Source organism: Carica papaya, chromosome 1 (genome assembly GCF_054855325.1).
Source record: "Carica papaya isolate Zhongbai chromosome 1, ASM5485532v1, whole genome shotgun sequence".
Classification (NCBI taxonomy): domain Eukaryota; kingdom Viridiplantae; phylum Streptophyta; class Magnoliopsida; order Brassicales; family Caricaceae; genus Carica; species Carica papaya.
In genome coordinates, this window is record NC_142309.1 from 12,705,829 (window position 1) to 12,729,130 (window position 23,302).

Here is a 23,302-nt window from a genome sequence, read left to right on the forward strand (position 1 = left end):
TCCTTAGGTACGATTGAACGATCGCGATCAAACGCAATGAACGGTTCAGATTCATTTTCTCTTTAAACGCGATCAGACGGTTGAGATCAAACGCGATGGACGACTCAAATTAAAGAAAGATGGATATAAATACTTCACTTTACACAAACCCTAACCCTTGCCGGAGAAGAAGAACCAGTCACTGGGAATAGAGCCGACCGCCGACCGCCATCGCGCCGGAGCTACCTCTGATCGCCAAAAAAGGTAAAAAAAATTCTCCCAGTTGCTCGAACTTTAATTTTGAACACGCCCATTGCTAAATCGAACCCAAAGGACCAGTGGATGGACCGAAAACAGCGGGTAAAACCAGGCAGCACCGCCGCGAAAACAACCAAAAATTGCCTCCGATGAGCCCCTTCCAGATTCCTGTTTCGTGAAATTTTTTCACTATTATATTCACCGTTTTATTTTCTACAGGTTAACTGAAGAAAAATATCTAACCGCGAAGGTGAGCCAGCGGAGCCGCCGCACCGAAAAATTTTGCCGCTGGTGAGTTTTTGTTTTTAGACTTTTTTTGGCCAATCGAGACCCTTCAACGTGTTTTCTCGCAATGATGAATATAAAACCGACTAAAATCAACTAAAACTAGCCAAAAATGGCCAGTTTGAGGCAAACCACCGCTACGGACGGTGGTGCCGTTGCTGGAGCACAGTGATGCCGCCATGCCAAAATTTTAAAATTGGCCGAAAATGCTTCCTAACACCGATTTTAGATTTTTTAGGATATTTTTAGGTACTCAAAATGTGTTTTAATCTCTGAAGAAAAATTCAGGGAACCCAGAGACCGTAGGCGCAACTGAAAGCTATGTGTTTTGGACATCAATTCGAGTAAGAATCTTTCACCTTATTCCCTGTTATGGAATTGAAGTCTAATTATCAATAATACAGTATTTTGTGAAACTTAAAAAATTTTGATAATTAATTATAGGTTACTAATTGAGCCGGAACTAGTTATTTATTACTGTTTGTCATGTTTTAATTGATTGATTAATTTTACAGTTTTGAATGCATGATAATACACTAGAATTGATATGATAATTCGATTGTGTTTTCTTGATGCAAGTATTGCTTATTTTGTGTGATTTACACTTAAATTAGGAAATTAAAAAATTAAATGTAAACGAAAAATTGTTTGATTAACTAAATGGATGAATAGTAGCCTTACTGAATATCCTAGGAGATGGTGGACGGACTGAGTGCATAGAAAATCCTACCGTAAACATTGCCTCATACCGGACGGAGTATCGATGATTGGTCTTTTTGGTGCTCATACCGAACGGGGTATTGAGGATTAGTATTTTTGGCGCTCATACCGAACGAGGTATGAGGGACAGCCTGTTTCACCCTCATACCATATGGAGTATTGAGGGATACTTTTGGCACTCATACCGAACAGGGTATGGGGACGGCCAGGTAGTTGACAATATTGAATAATGATTCACGCATAATAGGGACATCCTTATAGACCCCCATAGATACTAGTAGATAGATAAAATAGAAAGTTATTGTTTTGAAAAATTGAATATGAGATTATGATATTAGTTATGTTATTGCTTTTATGAGTCAGTTTTGAAAATCTCGTTACGGTAAGTATGCAGTAAATGATTTTAGTTATGATAAATGAATTTACTTAAATTAAGAGCTCTATTAGTTGTTTTTATAATTTGTACCAATCTTTATTTCTGTATCGGTGAATAGTGTGACATTCTTACTGGGGTATGCAACTCACTCTTTCATTAACTATTTCAAATCAAAATGACCAAGATCCAGATCCCGATCCACAAGAGAATTGTGAATAGGACGCCCACTTGTTTACTTTCTATTTACTTCTTTGATTTTTCGTTTGTTTTTTTAAATGGGTCATTCTCGTAACCCTATTGGGTACTTTGGATTATTGTATAAGGATTAGTATTTTTAGTGCTCATACCGGACGGGGTATGGGGGACGACCTATTTTACCCTCATACTAGATGGGGTATTAAGGGATAGTATTTTTGGCGCTCATACCGAACAGAGTATCGAGTATTAGTATTTTTGGTGCTCATACCGGACGGGGTATGGGGGATGACCCGTTTCACCCTCATACCGGATAGGGTGTTGAGGGATGATACTTTTGGTGCTCATACCGAACGGGATATGAGGACGGCCGGGTAGTTGACAATGTTGAATAATAGTTCACACATAGTAGGGACATCCCTATGGACCCCCTATGGATACTAGTAAGCATATAAAAGAGAAAGTTGTTGTTCTGAAAAATTGAATATGAGATTATGATGTGTTATGCTATTACCTTTATGAGTCAGTTTTAGAAATCTCGCTACGGTAAGTATGCAGTAAATGATTTTAGTTATGATAAATAAATTTACTTAAATTAAGAGTTCTATTAGTTATTTTTATAATTTCTACCAATCTTTATTTCTGTATGGATGAATAGTGTGACATTTTTACTAGTCTGGTGTATCTCACTCTTTCATTAATTATTTCAAATCAATATAATTAAGATCCAGATCCCAATCTACAAAAGGGTTGCGAATAGGATGTCTAGTTGTTTACTTTCTATTTATTTCTTTGATTTTTCGTTTATTTTTTTTAAATTGGTTATTCTCGTAACTCTATTGGGTATTTTAGATTATTGTGTAAGAAATATAAACTCTAATTTATTATTTCACTTCCGCATTCAATTTATAATTTATTTCATTATAAATTCCGGGTCGTTACAGATGCATAATGCAATAATAGAAATAAAAAAAATTATTTAATTAAATTAATGCAGAAAAGTATAAAACTAGAAAATAGATTTACACAATTTTATCATGTGACCTACTCTTTAGAAAAGAATATTAATTTAGAAGAAACTAAAGATTGACGCAAGTTAGAATTCGAATCTTAATCGTCCAAAATCTAACACTGTTCTTGAGAGAAAAATGGACATATATATTATATATATATGCATCTATGTGTTATATTATGTGAGTGTTATAGTAATTCAATGGTGAATGTTGGGAAATGAGAAGAGTACATGTTTAGATATATATATATGTGTATGTATGTATGTGTGGAAGAAAAAGAAGATGACATGGATCTAGTTGAAAGTATAATGAATTGGGAGAAAAATATTCCGGTTGATATGGACCCCCAGGCATCTGGATTACAACGAATATACAATGTGAGACTCACTTACTAAACTCCAAAATTCATGTTTTATATTCATAAAATCTTTCAAAAAGAATAAACTCAACTTGTAGCCTTTTCTTACATCTTACCAAATATAAAATGTTGTTGCAAATGATCTTCACATTCATTTCATGATCATCTTCTTCTCCTGTATATACATATATCTCTATATATCTTCTTCTCTTCAATTTACTTATCTATTGAAATCAACTATCATGGATTACCAGGCCTCTGAAACCCTAAGGTATATACGTATATGCATACACGTACTACTCTTACTAGCTAATTTATACACCACATCTGGAAGTAATCCTTTATTAACTAACTAATATATATATATATATGTATATGTATATGCATCATGTAGGAACAAATGTGCAGCCTGTTTCAGGCAATTCAACAAGATGGAGCACCTGGTGGAGCACATGAGGATTTCTTATCACTCGGTGCATGAGCCCATGTGTGGGATCTGTAAGAAACATTGCAGATCTTTTGAGTCTCTAAGGGAACATCTTATAGGTATGTAAAGCATTTATATCTATATATATCTGTATACACATTTTCTAAAATTCATGGTGATATGATATAATTTGTTTTCATTTAAATGTATATATATATTAGGGCCCTTGCCTAAGCAAGAATGCAAGAACATATTCAGCGTCCGAGGATGCAAAATCTGTTTAGCGATCTTTGACACTCCTAATGCTCGTTGGGTTCATCAAGAAAGATGCCAGCTTTCTAATGCAAACACTGTAATTATTATATTTATATATACATATTAATATTCATATATATTCTGCATATTTTGTTGTAATATTTTTTATTGAATTTCTACTTTGAACATACATATATATATATATATAGGGGTTAGTGGGTCGATTTGCAAACTTAGGGCTGCGTGACAACTTGACTATTGATTGTGCGAGCCGAGGTCCTCAAGTAGTTGCATTGGCTTGCAAGATGGTTGGGGGAGGGAGTGATGGGTCCCTAGACCTCTGTGCCAGGGTCTGCATCACCGACGAATATAATAATATCATCTTTCATTCTTATGTCAAGCCACCGATTCCAGTCACAAATTACAGGTATACACACACGTACACACACACACACTATATATCATAATGTATTTGGAGACATCCCTTAATATCATCTTTGTGATGCTACCAAGTGAAATTAATTAATCGGAAGAGTTATCCAACATATATAAATAGTGTAAATTTTTATATTTAATTAGCATGAAATTGTATATTTATGCATTTTTATATTAATCTTATGGTAATGACACCTAATGATATAATAATTATTAATTAAATTTTAATTATATATGATTAAATTTAAGGTATGAGATAACGGGAATTCGAGCTGAATACCTGAGAGATGCAATGTCACTAAGGCAAGTGAAGAAGAAGATTCAAGATTTTCTGTGCAACGGAGAGCCAATGTGGAAAATTAGACCCAAAGCAGGAAGAGCAAGGATTTTAGTGGGTCATGGTTTGGATCATGATCTTGATCGTCTACAAATTGAGTATCCTTCTCTCATGATCAGGTATATGTATATATATGTTTACACACACAGAAAAGAGAATTAATTATATTATATTTTCTCTATTTGTCTCGACAAAGTCTTTGAGATCTATTAAGCAACACTTTATGTATATACATATAAATATGGATGGAAATTTATTTGTGAATTAATATAGGGATACTGCAAAATACCCGCCATTGATGAAGACAAGCAAGCTCAGCAACTCACTCAAGTACTTAACTCAAGCATACCTGGGGTGAGAATTTATAAGATGTTTAATTAATTAAATTAATATTTATTTATTTATTCATGAAGTAAAGAATCTGTAATATATGTACGTGTGTATATATATAGGTATGAGATACAAAATGGGATACAAGAGCCATATGAAGAATGTGTTGCAACAATGAGGCTTTATATGAGAATGAGAAATCAATCTCACAAGAAAGAAGATTACCCTCTTGCTTCTGATCCTCAAAACCGCAATAACTTTGCTTCGTGGAGGCAGAATGAGTTGGAGAGGATGATACCAGAAGAGATGCTGGCTATTTCAAGGTCCGATTACTACTGTTGGTGCCTCGATTGATCCCACACACACACACACACACATATATATATATATACATATCTAGAAAATCAGAAGTCAGTAGTATTTAATTATAATATATCTAAGTTGAGCGTCAGTTGTTCGTCCACATAATATATATATATATATATATATTAATAAATCATGTACAATGGAAAGTTCCTAAGTTGTACTGATTGTATGATTTTTATGATTAAGTTGACTGTATAAGCTAAATAATTAATCCAATATTCAATAAATCATGGTGTCTCCCTGAAGCTAGCATTTTGTATATACAGATTAATTAATACATTATAGAGATCAGCACCCAGCACTAATTTTATATACATGTAGCTACCCTTCATACATACATATATATACATAATATTTATGTGTATTTTATATAGAGATATATCGTTGCAGGAATAACTACAATTATATTAATATTTTCTAACATATACTGATGTTTGGAAAAATTAAAATTATTTATCAGCTGAGCAGTTACCAATTTACTGGCTTACTTAATTTAATTTCTAGCATTCCCTTATACTTTATTAAAGGATCCAAGTCCCTTATTGGCTTGGTGAATGATTGGCAGAATGTACTGAAACTCATTATTTACTCAATGTCCTATTCTTTTGTATATAAGTTTTACTGTTGGTTTTTTCCCCTATCATACAAAAATTTGTTGGAATAATTTGAGAAACACTGTTTTAAAAATGAGAATTTCTCATATCAATTATATAAAATTGCAGAAAATTTGTTGCAAACTACTGCATTTTATTCCAGAACTGAACTTGTCTTTATATAAAGCTTACAATCAAACTGAAAAAATTAAAAATTCTCAACTAATCATTAAAAATTCTACCACTGATAACAAATTAACAGAAACAAAAAATTAAGGAGAACTATTATGCATGAAGCGAGAAAATATCTATAGTAGATTAAGGAGCAAAACATTTGCAAATATTTTTGACCAATTCTTGAATCAATCTTCAATGCTCCTCCTTGATTCAAAATTGCACACACCAAATAGATTTCTGAAATAAATGAACTTCTCTTTAGACAATGTCTTAGTAGGTATATCAACCAGTAGTTGGTTTGTGCTGCAATACTTCAAAATAATCTCCTCCTTAGCAACCAAATAACGAATAAGATGGAATTAGATATCAATATGTTTTGTTGTATTGTGAAATTTAGGTTCTTCACGAATAAGATGGAACCGAATATCAATATGTTTTGTTCTCTTGTGAAAATTTAGATTCTTTATCATGAAAATTGTTGTTTGGTTGTCATAGAATATCTGTATGGCTCCTTCTTGCTTTTGTTGTAGTTTTGCTAGCATTCTCCTTTGCTAAATGGCTTGATAAGTTACTAAAGTGGCTGTTATAGACTCAACTTCTAAAGAAGACAGTATTGTTGTGGCTTGCTTTTTGGAGCTCTAAGTGATTACTTCTAATCTAAGAGTAAAAACATTTACTGAAATACTCTATCTATCATCCAATGAACTAAGCAATCACTGTTTATGAACCCGTATAAACTAAAACAAAAAACTTTTGAGTACTAAATGTCATAATCCACAATTCCAACAACATAGCAGAAGACCCACTTTATTGCTCCAAAATGAAACTTCGATGAACTTTTATTGGAGATTCTAGGCATAATCATGATCATGATTTTTTTTAATTTTTCAATCATGATCTTCTTTTTATTTTAGGCATTAGTAAATATTAGAGATTTCAGACATAATCATGATTATGATATTTTTCTTAATTTTAGGCATTAGCAAATATTATTTTATTAATTGTAAATATTCTCTAATGTATTTCTTCTCTACATATATTCACAACTCATGAGAATAAAAGCACAAAAAAACTTTGGCCCCAAATTACTTATATTCTTTCAAAGTATTAGAGCCATTAAACGTACATCATCATGGCTGGTGATGGGAAAAAACGAGATGGAGGAGACGACTCGAGCCAATGTAGTTCTAACACTAGGAGCTGATGATGGGAGAAGTGATGTTACTAATTCTAATAAAACACAAATTAGTGGATTTATCATAAGCACGACAAATCCAAAAATAACCTCGAAAATCCAAGTAGAACCTTGAGGGATGATGCCCACATGCATGGGGAAGAAAACCCGCAAGTTGGAATATTCTTGCAAGGAGCAAGAATTAGCCGGCAAAACACTAACCTATGGGAAGGAAGGAATCCACGAGCAACCACCCACACAGAGAAGCAGCACACACACACACACACACACGTACAGGGAAGTTACGTGCGCACATGTAGGCACAACAGGCAAGCTCCTACACTTGCGGTCAAAGAGAATTCTTCCATGGAAAAACTGAGTCCTACTTCTGAAAGGAATTATGCGACTCCAACTCCTACAAGGATTTGGATTTAGGCCTAAATTGATTTTTTAAATCAGCCCAACATCAAGATTCAAGATTAAATATTCAATAATCAAGATTTATGAACCACGATTCAAGATGTGGCCAAGAAAAAGTAGGAAGAACTGGAGTTCTACATGGAATCCTCTTTGGATTTTATGGCGCAAGAATTTAAAAAGAAAAAGGAAACATCAAGGGAGAAGGATTTCTTCTCCTATCCAAAGTTCTTATTGGAATTCTACTTAAAGAATTACTTTAATTTCTACTAACGAAAGGAGGATTCTTTAAACATCTTCAACACCAACTCTTACAACAAATTAATTAAATATTTAAGAGTCCAATCTGACCTTAACAAAAAGAGATAATTCGGCCATAATACTACTTATTCCTTAAGATATAAAAGTTTATGCTTTAATTAAACTTCAATCTTTTAATTAATATTTTAATGCTTTCCTAGATAAGGTAGTTAAGAATTTAATTAGGATTTTTAATTCTATTTTCTAGTAGAATAAGTATGGTGAAAGCCTATATAAAGGTTATACCTTAGGTTGTATTCATTCAATACAAGTTTAAGTTCAATAAAATATTCAAGTTTGCTTTAGCTTTGGCTATTGTGAGTGCTCGTTGAGAGGTTAAATTCAACCATCTTGCTGAGTAACGAGTTAATTCAATTTATTAAGGTAATTTTTTGTGTGCTTTATCAGTCCATCTTGAATTGATTTTACTTATCAAGAATCTATCTTATGGCGTTTAATCAATTTAAATGTTGATCCCAATTACCTTGGTTAACATTCACGTATTGAATATAGGTCAAATAGGGAGGATTTGTTAAGAGTTTTAGTATTCTGAATACTGAAATATATGTGGTGTTTCTGATCATGATGGTTGATTCGATTTCACATCAGGGTTGAGCGACGAATAGTGGGCCACATTGTTCAGCATGTTAAACTCACACAAACGTGGTGTGAAAGAGAGGTTAAGAGGTAAGCAAAATATTTTGCTTTGGATTATTGACACATTGGTTTCGCATCACGTTACAAGGACATATGCACATTTGAGTGACTTGTGCGATATTGCGTCATGTTTGGTTAAGTTGCCAGATGCAATGGAGACCATAGCTTTAAAAGAAGGAAAAATGATTATTAGAGGGAAATTAAAACTATTGTTTGTTGTGTTTATGCCTAAATTAAAGTGCAATTTGATTTTTGTGTCATAACTTCTTAATGATTCCAACTTGTTTGTTCAATTCACTAATAAAATTTGTGTTTTATAGGACCGCAGTTCGTGGATATTAATTGGAGCAAGAGAACAACACGAGAAGCTTTATTTTCTCATAGGAGTGACTCATGTTCGTATGTACAAAACAACTAGTATTGCATCTTTTGAGCTCCAATATAAAAAAAGGGGTCATCCACCCTCTAGATAGGATAATTAATTTTTGAAGTTGGTCATCCTAATAAAAATGATAGTGTCAAAAATAAGTTATGCGACATCTACTTTAGAGCTAAATAAACAAGAGAAGTGTTCTTCCATAGTGATAATAAAAGTTTTGATTTGATCTATTGTGATTTGTGGGCAGCTTATAGTGTTCCTACTTTTTTTGGAGTTGTTTATTTCTTGACAAGTTTTGATGATTATTCTCATGCGGTGTGGATATGTTTATTGAATATAAAAGACGAAGTTACTTGTGTTCTTAAAACTTTCATCGTAATGGTTATACAACAATTTGATAAAGACGTGAATATTGTTATGAGTGATAATAGTACTGAGTTTATGTGTGTAAAAGAATATTTTATTGAATATAGAATTTTGCATCAAACTTCTTATGTCAGGACACCCCAACAGAATAGACATGTAGAAAGTAAGCATCCTCACATTCTAAATGTTGCAAAAGCCTTGTGTTTTCAAGTAAATTTACCTATTTAGTTTTAGGGCGAATGTATTTTTGCGGCTGAATATTTTGATTAACAGAACACATTTTTTTTATTGGATGGTAGAACACCATATAAAACCCTATACAGACATGTAGCTTCATATAAACATATTCGAACCTTTGGATATTTATGTTATGCACATGATCGAAATCGAGATAAAGATAAATTTGCTAGTTGGAGCTGAAAGTGCATTTTTATTAGGTATCTGTTTAGGAAGAAAAGTTGGAGATTATATGATTTAGAAAGCAAAGAATATTCTATTTCACGAGATTTAATCTTTATTGAAATAGATTTCCTATATGTAAATAATATGTAGATTCCTCATTGACTAAGAATACGGTTGCGAATTACTTCACCAATGATGATGACTCATATGTGAAAAATGACATGGAGTAGTAGTGAGCTCCAACGTCGAGTGTGGACCATAAGGTGAATACTAAAATGGATCATGATAAAGAGAAGTCTACTAATGTTAATGCTAGAGTAGGAGACAAGGGGGTACCAACATGGGAGGACCCATGGTGTTTGATGAACAACTTGGCAAAGAAAAAAGGGTTAAACAACCTTATATTCGTTTAAAGGATTATGTGATGTGTACTATTCGAGTAAGTCCCTCAACAGGTTCACTATTCCAATCAAAGTCCTCAGGTACACCTTATCCTAACACATTATGTAAATTATGATAAATTTTATATGCAAAACCGATATTTCTTTACAGCTGCTACCATAGGGTATGAACCTAGTACTTATACTAGGACAGTAAAGGATGAACGTTGGAAAAAGAAGATGAGAAAGGTATTCACACTTCGAAAGTCATTGTATGGTTTACGGTAGACACCCAGGTGTTGATTTGCCAAGTTAGCGGTGATGTTGAGAACTTATGGATTAAAACAGTTATATTCTTATTGACACATTTTTCTCAATGTTCTTATCTATATTGATGGGCTTATTATATATGATAATGTTGAAATAATTATATAGAAGTTCAAAGATTATTTGAGTATTTGCTTTCATACAAAATATTTGGGAAAACTATAATATTTATTAGAGATTGAAGTAGCACAAAACTCAGAACGTATCTTCTTGTGTCAGTGTAAGTATGTATTCGACATTATTTTTTAGACTGGCCAATTAAAAGCTAAGTTTGATGGCACTCCTCTTCAACAAAATCATAAATTAACATTTTCTAAAAATGTTGATTTACATGATCCTGTACAGTACAGACACTTGGTAGGGCGAGTGATTTACTTGACGATTACTCGGCTCGAACTGTCTTATTATGTGCATTTACTTACACATTTCATGTAGCAGCCGGAGGACGAATATTGTGAAACAACTTTGAGAGTTGTTTGATATTTGAAAGGAAATTTGGGTCAAGTATCCTCTTGGGTGCTAATTGCGACCTAAAATTGTACTCTTATTATGACTCTAATTGGGCAAATTATCCTTTAACACAACAATTCTTGACTAGTTATTTTCTTTTTTTAAGCAATTCACCAATCTCTTGGAAGATTAAAAAGCAATAGATAGTGGCTCGGTCTTTTGTTGAAGTAGAATATATTTTTATAACAATCACAACTTGTGAATCAAAGTGATTAAAAGAATTATTGTCTACTCTTTGTGTGATGTATCTAGGACCTATGCATCTGTATTGCAATAATAAGGCAGCTTTGTATATAATTTGTAATCCATTTTTCATGAACAAACAAAGCTTATTAAAATTGATTGTCATTTTGTATGTGATGAATTATAAAGTGGTAATATTCAAACCAAATATATTCATACTTCTATGCAGCTTGCAGACGACTTACGAATGCTTTAAGTGAGCGATAGTTTGATTTTCTTCTTCGCAAATTGGGTATTCAGGATCCTCATACTCCAATTTAAGGGGGATATTAAAGATTCTAAGTATAATCATGATCATGATCTTTTTTTTTTAATCATAATTTTTTTTCTTAATTTTAGATGTTAGTAAATATTTGAGATTCTAGGCATGATCATGATATTTTCTTTGGTTTTAGGCATTAGCAAATATTGTTTTATTAATTATAAATATTCTCTTAATGTATTTGTTCTTTATATTTACAACTTGAGAATAAAAATACAAAAACTTTGGCCTAAAATTAATTAGATTCTTTTAACTTTGCATAAATATGAAAGTTACACAAAAAAAAAAAAGCAATAGTGGGTCGAGTATGGGTTAGATAAATTAATCCTTCAACCAAGCTTTTGAACCTTGTAGTATCAACATTTCTCCTCCATTTTCATGCTGCAATTGTTCATTGACATTCGTGGGTGTAGGAGCATATTTACAATTAATCATTTCAAATTTCTTAAGAAGATCCTTAGCATATTTTTTTTGGGAAATAAAGATCTCTTCTTCAACCTGTTGAACTTCAAATACTAAGCAAATAACGCAATATACCTATATCTGACATTTCAAAATCATGCAACATATGTTATTTAAATTCAACCATAAGAGAATTAGAAGAGCTTGTATTAATGATATCATCAACATAAAGAAAAATAATGATGAAATCATTTTTAGCTTTCTTCTTTAAATAGAGAATGGGTTCATTCTCACTTCTCAAGAATCCATTTTATTGAAAATATTTATCAATTTTACTATACCATGCATGCGAAACTTACTTTAAATCATACATTGTCTTCTTCAACTTGTACCCTTCTCATCTTTTCCTTCAATTTATGAAACCCTCTAGTTGGGTTGCATAAACCACTTCTTTTAAATCGTCATTCAAAATGATGATTTGACATCAAATTGATAAACAGATACATTGTAATTGTGCGACCAATAATAAGATAATTCTTACAATTCCAAATCGAGCCACTAAAGAAAAAGTTTCTTTAAAATCAAGACCATGTTGTTATGCATATTTTTTCGCCACGATATGAGCTTTGTGATTTTCTATACTTCCATCAGCATAAAAAAAAATTTGAAAACCCACTTCAAACTTATTGCATTTTTCTCTTATGGACATCCACCATTTCCCACATCCCAATCTTTTAAATTGTTGTTAATTCCATCATTGCTCTTTGTCATTCTTTTTTTTTCAATTACTTCTTCATAGGTTATAGGATTTGAAACACTAAAAGCAAATTGATTGGATTCACATGTCTCTCAAGGATCTAAACCTCCTTGTTGTGTCTTATCTGATGAAGAATTTCAACTTGGTGATGTTGATCTGATGAAAGTGGCAACGCCATAGAGGAACCAACTAGTGAACTTATAGGAGTTGGCTCTGTACTTTCATTTGCAAAGGTTTCAAGAGGAATTTGTTGAGTCTTATCATCATGCCCATGTCAATTCAAGCTTGCATTTTCATCAAATATTACATCCCTTCTAATTAAAATCTAGCCACTATGAGGATTATATAATCTATATGCTCTGAAGTTTACATAATAACCAATAAAATTACATTTTTCAATTTCTCGTCAAGTTTATGAAGAAATTGAGAATTTACTCAAGTATAAACAATACACCCAAAAATTCTTAAGTGACTTACAGCTGGTTTTCTACCATGTCAGGCTTCAGATAGAGTTTGATTCATGATAGCCCTTGATTATTCATTACCAACTACCAACTAAATATAATATAGAGAGAATTTAGAATGAAAAAAATTCAAACTTCGTCTCTTACCAACTACCAACTAATCATTACCCTTGTATTTTGTTTCAAGATTGAGATCGAAGAGGTCTTGGAATGACATGGTGAGATGCTCCAATATCTAGCTACCAAGAAGTATTTGATTATTCATTAAAATATTATTGCAGTGAATTTTGCAACATATGTAAGATTAGCCTCAGTATGTTGTTGTGGCTGAAAGATAACTTTGAAACTATTTATATTGTTTTCAATAATGACCTACAGTGTGATTTCTCATATTGCATATTTGACAAAACTCATTGTCCTATGTTGATTGTAATTTAAATTGACAAAAAAAAAATTAGAGTTCGATTTTAAAGTCGAAAAAATGACATCAATAGACCTCACACCAACACTGGCAGTGATTGGTTCAGACATTAATTGATGTGAGTATGAGGAGGCCCAAATCCCATAAGGTGAAGGATTCCCACAGACAGCTAAAATCCCATGGGAATATGTCACTCACACGCCCACAGCACGGAAGAGGCACGTCACTAGCGAACAAGGTCGCACGCGCACACATGCGTAGGAGGACCCGCCAAGCAAACGGGAAAACGAGTTTTAGCCATGGGAAAGAGGATCCTTCTCCCGCAAGACCTCCCATGAGCCCAATCTTGGGAAGGCTGAGGTTTTCAGCCCAAGAAGATTTCCAGCAACATTTCAAGCCCAAGATCATTCCAAGGAAGCCTAAGAGAACCAATCCAAGAAGGTTACGAACAAGAATCAAAGATCTTTAACCCCAATTCCAAGAAACCGTCCCAAGATGCTTCAAAACGGGTCCAATATATATATTCAAGCTTGGGTTAATGAAGTAAACTATTTGGAGGCCCAAGAAGTTGCAAGAAGGGGACCAAGAAGCCGAAGAAGGCCTTGGCCATGTGTGACTTTAACAATTTGCACATGTAGCTGAGAGTTGGGAAGCCCTTTCCCATGAGGATTCATTTCTCCTATCTTAAGTCGACTTCAAGAAGTCTTCTAGGACCTGAAGACGTACCATGGATAAAGAAGAAGAGTCTAACGATTAGCAAAAGAATGATCCCTATACAAAGAGTCTGCTTGAATGCAATCCCACAAGAAAGACGATTCCCCCCGTGCAAAAAGGAGTCCATCCCGGACGAAATTTTCCTCCTTATTTTACAGTGAATTTTACTCCTAGAAGAATCCTACATGGAATAAGAGAAAAAATTTAAGTTAACATCAAATCTTCAAGAAAAAATCACATGGAAAAATCGGCCAAGAAATTCAAGATTTCCAGCTAAATTCTCCCACTTCATTCTCAAAGGAATTTCAAGTTTCTTCAACTTAAACTCTTCAAGAAATCGATTAATTAATTGAAAAACAATTCAAGATGCATCAAGACATTTCAAATTAATTTGGATTCAAGATTCCCCCATGAGAGGAGAAGATCTATCCTAGTTTAGTTTGATTTCTTTTAATTATTATTTTAATGTAATTAATTTAAAAATTTTACAAGAATTCTAAAGTTTGATTTGTTTTTAGAATTAATCCGGTGAATGTCTATATAAAGGTCACACCTTTACATTGTAATGCACCTTCAATTTAGATCAATAATATTCAATTTATTTTGATTTTAGTTATTGTTAATTCTGATATAGTGTTCAATTAAGAGATGTTACTTTAACCATCTTGTTGCGCTAAAAAAATCGAATCGATTTATTAGGTAAGTCGTGTGACGTCTTTTCCATTCCTATTTTATTCCTAATTACGTTAGTTTGCATTCATAGGTTGGTTGTGGGTCAAGTAGGGAGAGTCTACTTAGTAAGTTAAGATTTATGCATGCTAATGTTCTATGCAGGGTTTTCTATTGTACTGTTGATCAAGAGTCCCATATCATTTATTTTAAGAGAATTTATGAGCAAGACAACGATCATATATCTCACGAAATGACACTGGATCTAGACTCAAATTGAGAGCAACGATAATGAACGATAATCTGATCCGACATTGCAAAATATTACAGTATTAAATTTCATAGTAGGTAGAGAGATCTAACAGCCACTGCAAGAGTATTTACAAAGAGTTTTGATTCTTTTAAGATATTGAGAGATAAACATGTGGAATAGTCATGTCAAATTAAAGTTGAAGAGTTTGAGATGTAGACCCAAAGGCCTAATTAAGTTACATTATTTACATATCTACGTACGCAGCCGCCTAAGCTTGTACCTAAGAGAACATAATACACCAAATAACATCGTGAATGGAGACGCATATAACAGAATAAATATACAAATAGAACACTTATCCACTACTTGTGCATAAGGTAATGAACCAAAATGTCCGGCTAAACTGAACCTTCATCCACGAGGGGACACAAAAACTCATTCATGTGTTCAGAAACATACATACATACAAACAGATAACCCCTCCTAAATAATAGAGTAAACGAATTTAACTAAACAATTTTATTTATTACGTCTTATTAGACACCATACTTGTTTTATTACTTTATTTTATTTAAATCTAACCTAAACCTAAGTGTAGACCTAGGTTAGACAAAACTCCCTTTTTCCCGAAACAAACATTTTTACCAAATTTCCAAACTTAACTAAATTTTCCTTATTTTCCCATTCTTCGAATTTCTTATCAAATTTCTTCAATTTAAAATTTGTTAATTTCTTAGTTGACTTCTAATTTTCAAAAATTCAGTTCCAAATTCTCTTATATTTCTTTCTGATTCATTAAATTTCCTTTTGTTCAAAATTCATATTTTATTTCCCACTTTCCTTTTTAGTTTCAATTATTTTATTTTACTGTTTCAATTTCAAACTTAATTTTAAAATTACAAATTCCAATTCCTTTTTACGTTTTTCTCCTTTTTTCCAGTTTTTATTTCCAAAATCTTAGTTACAATTTCAAAAATTCATTGCTTTGGCGCTTTGGGCAATATGCCCTCAAACCCGAGGCAGGGGGATAAGATCCCGCAAGCCTGTACCCGCAGCACATGGTGCCTTGGCTCGTGGCACTCTCAGTGTGTGCATGTCTGGCAGTGCCCGTGACCCGCATGGCTTACTGTGCGTAACAGCTTGCCAATGGGGCGCATGTGTTGGCACTGTGGGTTCCTGGGTGTGCGTCCTTGTGTGCATGCATGCACATCACTCGGCACTAACAGTGCCTCGCGCAGGTACTCTCGGCCAGCGAGAGTGCTTGGCAGGAACCCTTCGCCCATGCACAGCGTTCTGCGCGTACACAACGTGTCAAGGGACATGTCCCGGCGCTTTTGGATGCCTGGACAGTGTCGGCACGCACCATCGCGCACAGTTTCCTGTGTCTGCCTCCTTTGTCAGCACATTAGTCCCTAGGCAACACAGACAGAGGCATCGGGCCCCTATTTACAAATCAATTTTCAGTTTCCTTTCGTTTTAGCACTTGAAATCGATTTATAATCGTCATACAAACATCCAGTAATCAAATTCCTTCGAAATTATTATCAAAAGCAAGATTAAATCATCAAAATCATGCATGCAACACATAACTCTCTGCATCAGTTAAAACAGTGAATACACAAGTATTTTTTGAAGATTTAATCACCCTACATGCATCTACAAGACCAAATGCTTATAAAAACTGATTACTAACAATCTTACCTCAAAGCAGAAGGTCTAAATGGTCCAAACACACGAGTAATCGACCTAAAAACCATGAAAAACCACTAGCAGCACGCCTATGCAGCGATTGTCGTATCAGTAGGGTTTTTGAGTTGAATCTGCAGTTTCTGGGTTGTTTGACCCACAAGGATTCGGTTTAAACTTAGCTTAGAACTTAAAGGAACTAATCTAAAATGGGAATCGAAGAAATAACCGAAAGGAAACAAGAATCAAAGAGGAAGAGCATGCTTACCTGAACAGTTGGGCTCGGCTCTGTTCTGATTGCAAAAGAAGCTTTGGTCAAAGCCGTAAGAAATTTTCCGAGTTTAGGTAAAAATAAAGAAATAAAAAATTAAAAAGGGAGAGTCAATCGACTCGAACAGAAGAGAAAAGGACTCACCTCAGAGGACTCGTTTCTCATTAACACACTTGTTTTCCTACTTTCAACTCGCACCAGAACACTCGGCTTTCATTCTCTCTCTCTCTCTCTCTCTCTCTCTCTCTCTCTCTCGCAGAACCTCTGGCCCCTTGGATTACATGCAATGCATCCAGGCTGTTGGAGGCTTCGTGTGGCCAACAGAACTGAAGAGGAAAGTTGGCTAACCGACACCTAGAGAGGGAAGAAAAGAGCTCGCCTGCAAAGCCTTGGGTGTCGGTGTGAGTGGTGTCTCGTCGGTGAATAGTTCGTAACAAGCGACTTGCATACCCGCGGGGATTTACGCGGATGACATCTCGCGAGGCTGAGGAGCACACGACTAAGGGAAAACATGTCCCACACGTAAGCCTTGCCTAAGGATAGGCGTGCGCAGAAAGTATTCTTGCGCACAAGCCCTGCCCATGGGTTGGGGCAAGGGAAGAACCCGCATGTGCGGGTGAGTTGTTTTGTGATTTAATTGTTTTTTTTTTTTTTTTTCTGGAAAACTTAATTTTAAAATACATATCTAAATATAAATTTATAAAAAAAAATATGATTTCTTGAAATACTTCCATACATTTTATAACATGATTCAATTTTACAGAAATGTTGAATATTATAATTTTTAAATAAAAATGTGACAATCCGTAATTTAAGTAGAATTACAGAAACCTAATTATATTGAACATTAAATCGTGCAATATCTCATTTATATAACAATGCAAAATTTCTAATTCATTCTATTTCTAATCTTAGTGAAAATATTTACATAATTCTATGAAACATCTTAATTCTCAAGAAATTAAATAAGTTTTCAGAATTTAAAAATATAATCTCAGTACTAATTAATGATGGCGTAAACTCCGTATGCATTAGAGGTCTAGTCACTGCTTTAATTAATTGTCATCTGGTTGTTGGATTTCTAGTTCTGAAAGAAATAAAAATGGACGAGCTATACGGGCTCAATAAGAATCATTTAATAATTTAACCTACACCTATTACTATTACAAGTGAGTCTTTCTTACTACCTGAGTATGTGATATAATGCATTGTTGGAATAATTATATCTTTGTGTATTTTTCTCATTTCAATTTTTTTTCTACATTTTCACACATTATCTCTTATATTTCTCAATTGACTTGACAGATATATTTGATTCAATTGTACTATTAATATCTACGGATTAATAAACATATTAATACCTTCTCATTTAAGGTGTTATTTACCTTTTTTTTAAAATTTAAAAAGTATCACATTTTCTACTCAAATTGTAAATTACAAACTGTATAACCACCATACATTTCATTTTTATCATAAATAGACATTAGTGTCTCATTGTACGATGTTATTTAAATCATTATCAGAGAAGAGAAATTAATAGCACTTGTAACAACACGAACACTATCAAAACAATATAACAGTGGAAACCACATGATACTTTTATCAGTCGGGTTCATTGATCGACTAAGAACGGCCACTCATATCTGTGAACCTAGTATAGTACGGTATGTTACACACTCTCCGGATTGAGTTCACCACTCGATCGCAACCGACCACTCATGCACCTACCCCTCAGAGAGTATAACCACCACAGTCGTATCTGTATAAGCTCCCACCATAAATACAAAGCATCGTACACATAATTGCATCTGTAGCAGTTCCCACAATAAGTACAGTGTATATTACCGTTAATAATCTTTCTCGTCTACGTGAGATGGTCACACACATACAATTAAACGATTTTTCACATAGCAATTAACTCAAATCTCACATTTATTCATATTCTCTTTTTTTTCGACTACGTTCCCGTATACCTTTTATTGTTACAAATTTTTAATTAAATTATTCTCATTCTAATATATCTTTTCTAATAATTTTGTATTTACTTATTACTACTAAGGTAATGATTTTTTTTTTTTTCTTGAATATGTTTTATTTACTTTGTTATTACATTTTTGTAACGCATATTTAGGGAAAAATGCAAACTTCAGTACGTGCATTCAGACCTCTTGTTTGGTGTATATCTACAACGAAATTGATACCCTTCCTTTCTAATTTGAACTTCTTTGATTTAATTCCTAACTTGGACTTCCCCCCCCATCACAAAACCTTCTAGTTTAGCTTTAGAGATATTTTGGGAGTAAAGTTGCTGATCCAGTCCCGACCCATCCAGAGATCGTCTTCCCCGATTCCTAAAACGTCTGACATATTATTATATTACAACGTAATGATCCATTTCTCTAATTCATAACTCTGAATCAGATTTATTTACTTTAATTATTCCAAGATTTTTTAGTCTATACTTTTTAATAATATTTTGGACGCACTACTAAATCACCCAAGGGAGAAACACTACTAATTTCCGGTCTTTTAGTCGCCACCGGGTTGAGAGAGCTTAGGGAGTTTGTTTATATTTATATGTATTTTTAGGTTTTCATCACAATTTACTCCTTAATATTTTCTGTTTTCCAAACACACCACATATTTACTACATAATTAAATTAATTTCATTTATATTTAGTTCTACAATTATACATTTTACATTTCTATTTATTAAGATTTTTATAATTACAAAAATATCTAAATCAAATTAGAAAAGATGATCTTAAAATATCAATTTTATTTAATGTCTTCATTCTTATTCTCAAAAAAAAATTGAAAATCAAATCGAACTGAAAGAAAGAAATTTACAAATGGCTAATCTCAAACACAATTGGCTAGAGCTACAATATAAATTATCATTTCTTCCCACACCGCATGAGAAATCAGTGGCAGTGAGTACACGTTGTCATCAATTCACCACCATGAATGATTGAATCCAATTTGATGGTCCTACTACTACTACAACTTATTACAAAAGCCAGCCAGCCAGCCAGCCTAGATTAACTTGTTTGCGATATAATAATCATAGAGATCTTTTTCTTTCCCAGAGCCAAAAGAAAAGAGTAGAGTAGCCATAACCGAGAGTGACAATGCAAATATATATATCTACTCTATCAGGACCTACCTACCAAAACAAACTACACATTCGTGCCAGCCAGCTTCTGATTAATTTACAAATCCAGGAATGCTAATACAACAAAGATCGCAGCAAGAAAGAATTAAAAAGCTCGAAAACCCACCAACCAAAATGATCATTGATCGTTCTATTATTGTAACTAATTCATGATCCACACGGAACAAACATTTTTTTTTTTTTTTTTTTTTTTTTTTCTGTACACCATTTGAAAGATTTTTCTGTTAATGATCAGTTTCACCTCCAACCACGCATATATATATATATATAATACTTCAGATATGTATTTGTTCTTTTTCTATCAAGGAAAAAGCTCCAAATATGTATTTGACAGGCTTGCAAAACAAACAGCCAAATGAACTACATAAAATTGAGAGTACAAAGAGCATAACCAGAGATGAGCGAGCTGAATGCTAAGGCCACAAATGCCAGAAATGACAATGTTACAGATGCTTTAGCCATCTGCGGGAACTTGTCTGCACCCCAATTGGATTGCCAATCTGCAACTCGGACAGCAGCAGAAGAAGATGCTGATATGAGAAGATAGGTCAAAATCTGCCAATGGCAAACAAAATGTTAATTTCTCCACCCAAGAACGTAAGTGGCAAGAATTAAACAATCAACTTGCTCAAAATACTATGAAACAGGTCCTAGTAGCTACATGTTATCTGCTCCTCCGGCATGTACTTTCATTTCAAGAGGTGAATCCAACCAGATGATAAAGATTATATTAGTGAAAATAAAGGACTTAAAGAACTTCATCATCAATCATTATAGCCCGTATATTTAAAAACAATAAGGATATATGCACCAAAAGCTCCAAAAATGGTTGCCTCTTACACCAATACCACTAATCTCCTAGTGTCCAATCAATTTTTTCCACAAAAGATTCTAGTAACCTATTTCTCCAAAGCCCCTTTACAATTATTAATTTTTGCTTGGAAATCAAGCATTTTACATTCTAAGTTCTACCTACTAATCTCAAAATCTTCTCTTTAGAAAGATCAACATTTAGAAATATCAATGTTATTGGCCAGGTAGGCCAGTCTCCACCTCCATCACATGAAGTTTTGGAGATTTGGAAGTCCGAGATCTCGTGTTCCTTGCATGGGCTATGAAGCAAATTTTATGAGAGAACACTGAAGAGGGAATACAGTTGGAAAGCAAAAGTAGAGCATATCCTTGTGGAGAAAAGGTGGGAAAAAGATGAACAAGTGTTGTCCAAGAACTATAAATCATCCAAATTATTCTAACTAACCTAACTCCTACGCAATACCAGTAGACTTACATTGCCCCACAGAACATTAATCATTCATTAGCTTACAAGCTCTCTGGGAAATAAAAAATGAATTAGTGATTAACTTATTCCCCACCGTGACCATACGTATCAACATCACTTTTATGTCTTGTGGTCACCAAAAAAATTACAGCAAAAATACTGCCAACACAGGTTTTGATGTGTAACTAAACGTGGGTCCATGTTAGGTATGATAAATTATTAACATGAAAAATGAAGAACCTAAAATAGACCTGATCAGTAGCAAAATCCAAGAAATGGCGTAAGTCATAGTGGGATTTTTGTTTGCCCGTCATCAATTGATAGGCTACTTGAAAGCTTGAATACACAAAGCCTAACACATTCACTGCCATACAGTACCTGTAATACATATTCAATAAGCACATATCAGATAACCCATACCCAGCAAACTTTAGTCTAAACTAACTAAAGCCATTTACCTGATTCACTTCACTGGTGCAGATATCAAGAACTTAAAAATCCAGTCCGAGAAATTACAAATTGAAATAAAATAAGTTGCTTAACTTTTTAGCTCAAAGAAAAAAGCTCCTACCAGTGGATCATAAGCATGTATTTCATTCAATTGAACAATTAAGTAATGAAATTAAAGCAGACCTGAACTCCTTGTACTTATAAAAAGAATCAAGAGCCCAGCCCTGATCCCTGTCCGCAGCCATGACCGAGAAGGAGACCAAGCAAAACACAAATCCACAAAACCTAAATACAAGCAACGCCCTCTTCACCATAGCATCTCTGTTAGCTCTCCTCGCCATCGAGAAGTCAGGCCTCAATCTCCTCTCCACCCCACCAGAACAACCAGTAGCAGCACCATCGAGTTTGGAATCTTCAACGCTTGCAGAGAATCTATCTGCGACTCTGGGCCCCAATCTAGTCGCCAGCCCGGGAGACGGGTGCTTGGCGGAAGGTGGGCTGCGTTCAGGTGGGGGAAAGAAGACATGATTGTGAGAGGTCTGATCAGAAGTGAAAGCATCTGGGTATGGTGGGGAATCTAACGGTGGCAGTGATTGGTTGCTAGAGTTGTGGTAATGGTGCAGCCCAGATGGTGAGGAGTTCATAGTGGGTGATGATGATTGGGATTTTTGCTGTTCTTGTTCTTGTTCTTCGTTTTCCTTCTCTAATTGTTGCTGTTGTTGTTGCCATGATTGTTGAGATAGTTGCCCGGAATCTACCGGTAGCGACGATTGGGTAATGGAATTTTGGTGGGATGGTGGTGATTGGGGTTTTTTTTGTGGTTCTTCTGCTTCTTCTTCTTCTTCTTCTTCTTCTTCTTTCTGTTGCTGTTGCTTCTGGTTTTTGTTTTCTTGGTGTTCCATAAATTTGTGTTGACGGGTTTCGGGTTTACAGTTGAAAATGATGAAGGAAAGAGGTAGGAATCTGTGACGAAAAGTTTGAATTTTGAGGAACAACTAAAAACACCTACTGCCGAGCTCAAATGGTAGAGTTGATATTGCCAAGGATCCTTGGACTTAAGAATTATGCAATTAAGGCCATAAGAATTTGTGTTCTTAATTAACTCTCAAATTGATCATTCCCTAATGAGTAATGCATAGTTATTAATTAAAACACAACAGAAAATCATTTTCAAATAAAAATATGAGGGAGCCTAGTCTAATTGATGTAAGCATAAACAGTCCCAAGCCTAAGGTGAAAG

The 23,302-nt window shown here is 34.0% G+C and overlaps 2 protein-coding genes and 1 long non-coding RNA gene across 5 annotated transcripts; 1 reads left to right on the plus strand and 2 right to left on the minus strand.

Moving 5' to 3' along the window:
* The first annotated feature begins 3,285 nt into the window (after positions 1-3,285).
* LOC110816368 (RNA exonuclease 4-like) lies at positions 3,286-5,566 on the plus strand. Its single transcript, XM_022044523.2, has 7 exons — positions 3,286-3,455; positions 3,579-3,730; positions 3,833-3,963; positions 4,076-4,293; positions 4,551-4,757; positions 4,912-4,992; positions 5,091-5,566. The coding sequence occupies exons 1-7, from the start codon at positions 3,343-3,345 to the stop codon at positions 5,320-5,322; spliced, it is 1,134 nt and encodes a 377-aa protein (XP_021900215.1). The 5' UTR covers positions 3,286-3,342; the 3' UTR covers positions 5,323-5,566.
* Positions 5,567-15,325: 9,759 nt separating this feature from the next.
* Positions 15,326-17,770, minus strand: LOC110816359 (uncharacterized). 3 transcript variants are annotated; one of them, XR_015819131.1, is made up of 4 exons: positions 17,303-17,770; positions 17,156-17,175; positions 16,903-17,030; positions 15,326-15,481 (listed from the first exon to the last, which is right to left on the minus strand). It is a non-coding gene; the product is annotated as an uncharacterized LOC110816359 (long non-coding RNA). The 3 variants fall into 3 exon arrangements; XR_002540025.2 differs by having other exon boundaries at positions 17,156-17,180; XR_002540024.2 differs by having other exon boundaries at positions 17,156-17,196.
* Positions 17,771-20,440: 2,670 nt separating this feature from the next.
* LOC110816374 (CASP-like protein 4A1) lies at positions 20,441-23,100 on the minus strand. Its single transcript, XM_022044531.2, has 3 exons — positions 22,246-23,100; positions 21,864-21,990; positions 20,441-20,888 (listed from the first exon to the last, which is right to left on the minus strand). The coding sequence occupies exons 1-3, from the start codon at positions 22,962-22,964 to the stop codon at positions 20,694-20,696; spliced, it is 1,041 nt and encodes a 346-aa protein (XP_021900223.1). The 5' UTR covers positions 22,965-23,100; the 3' UTR covers positions 20,441-20,693.
* Between the last annotated feature and the right edge of the window lie 202 nt (positions 23,101-23,302).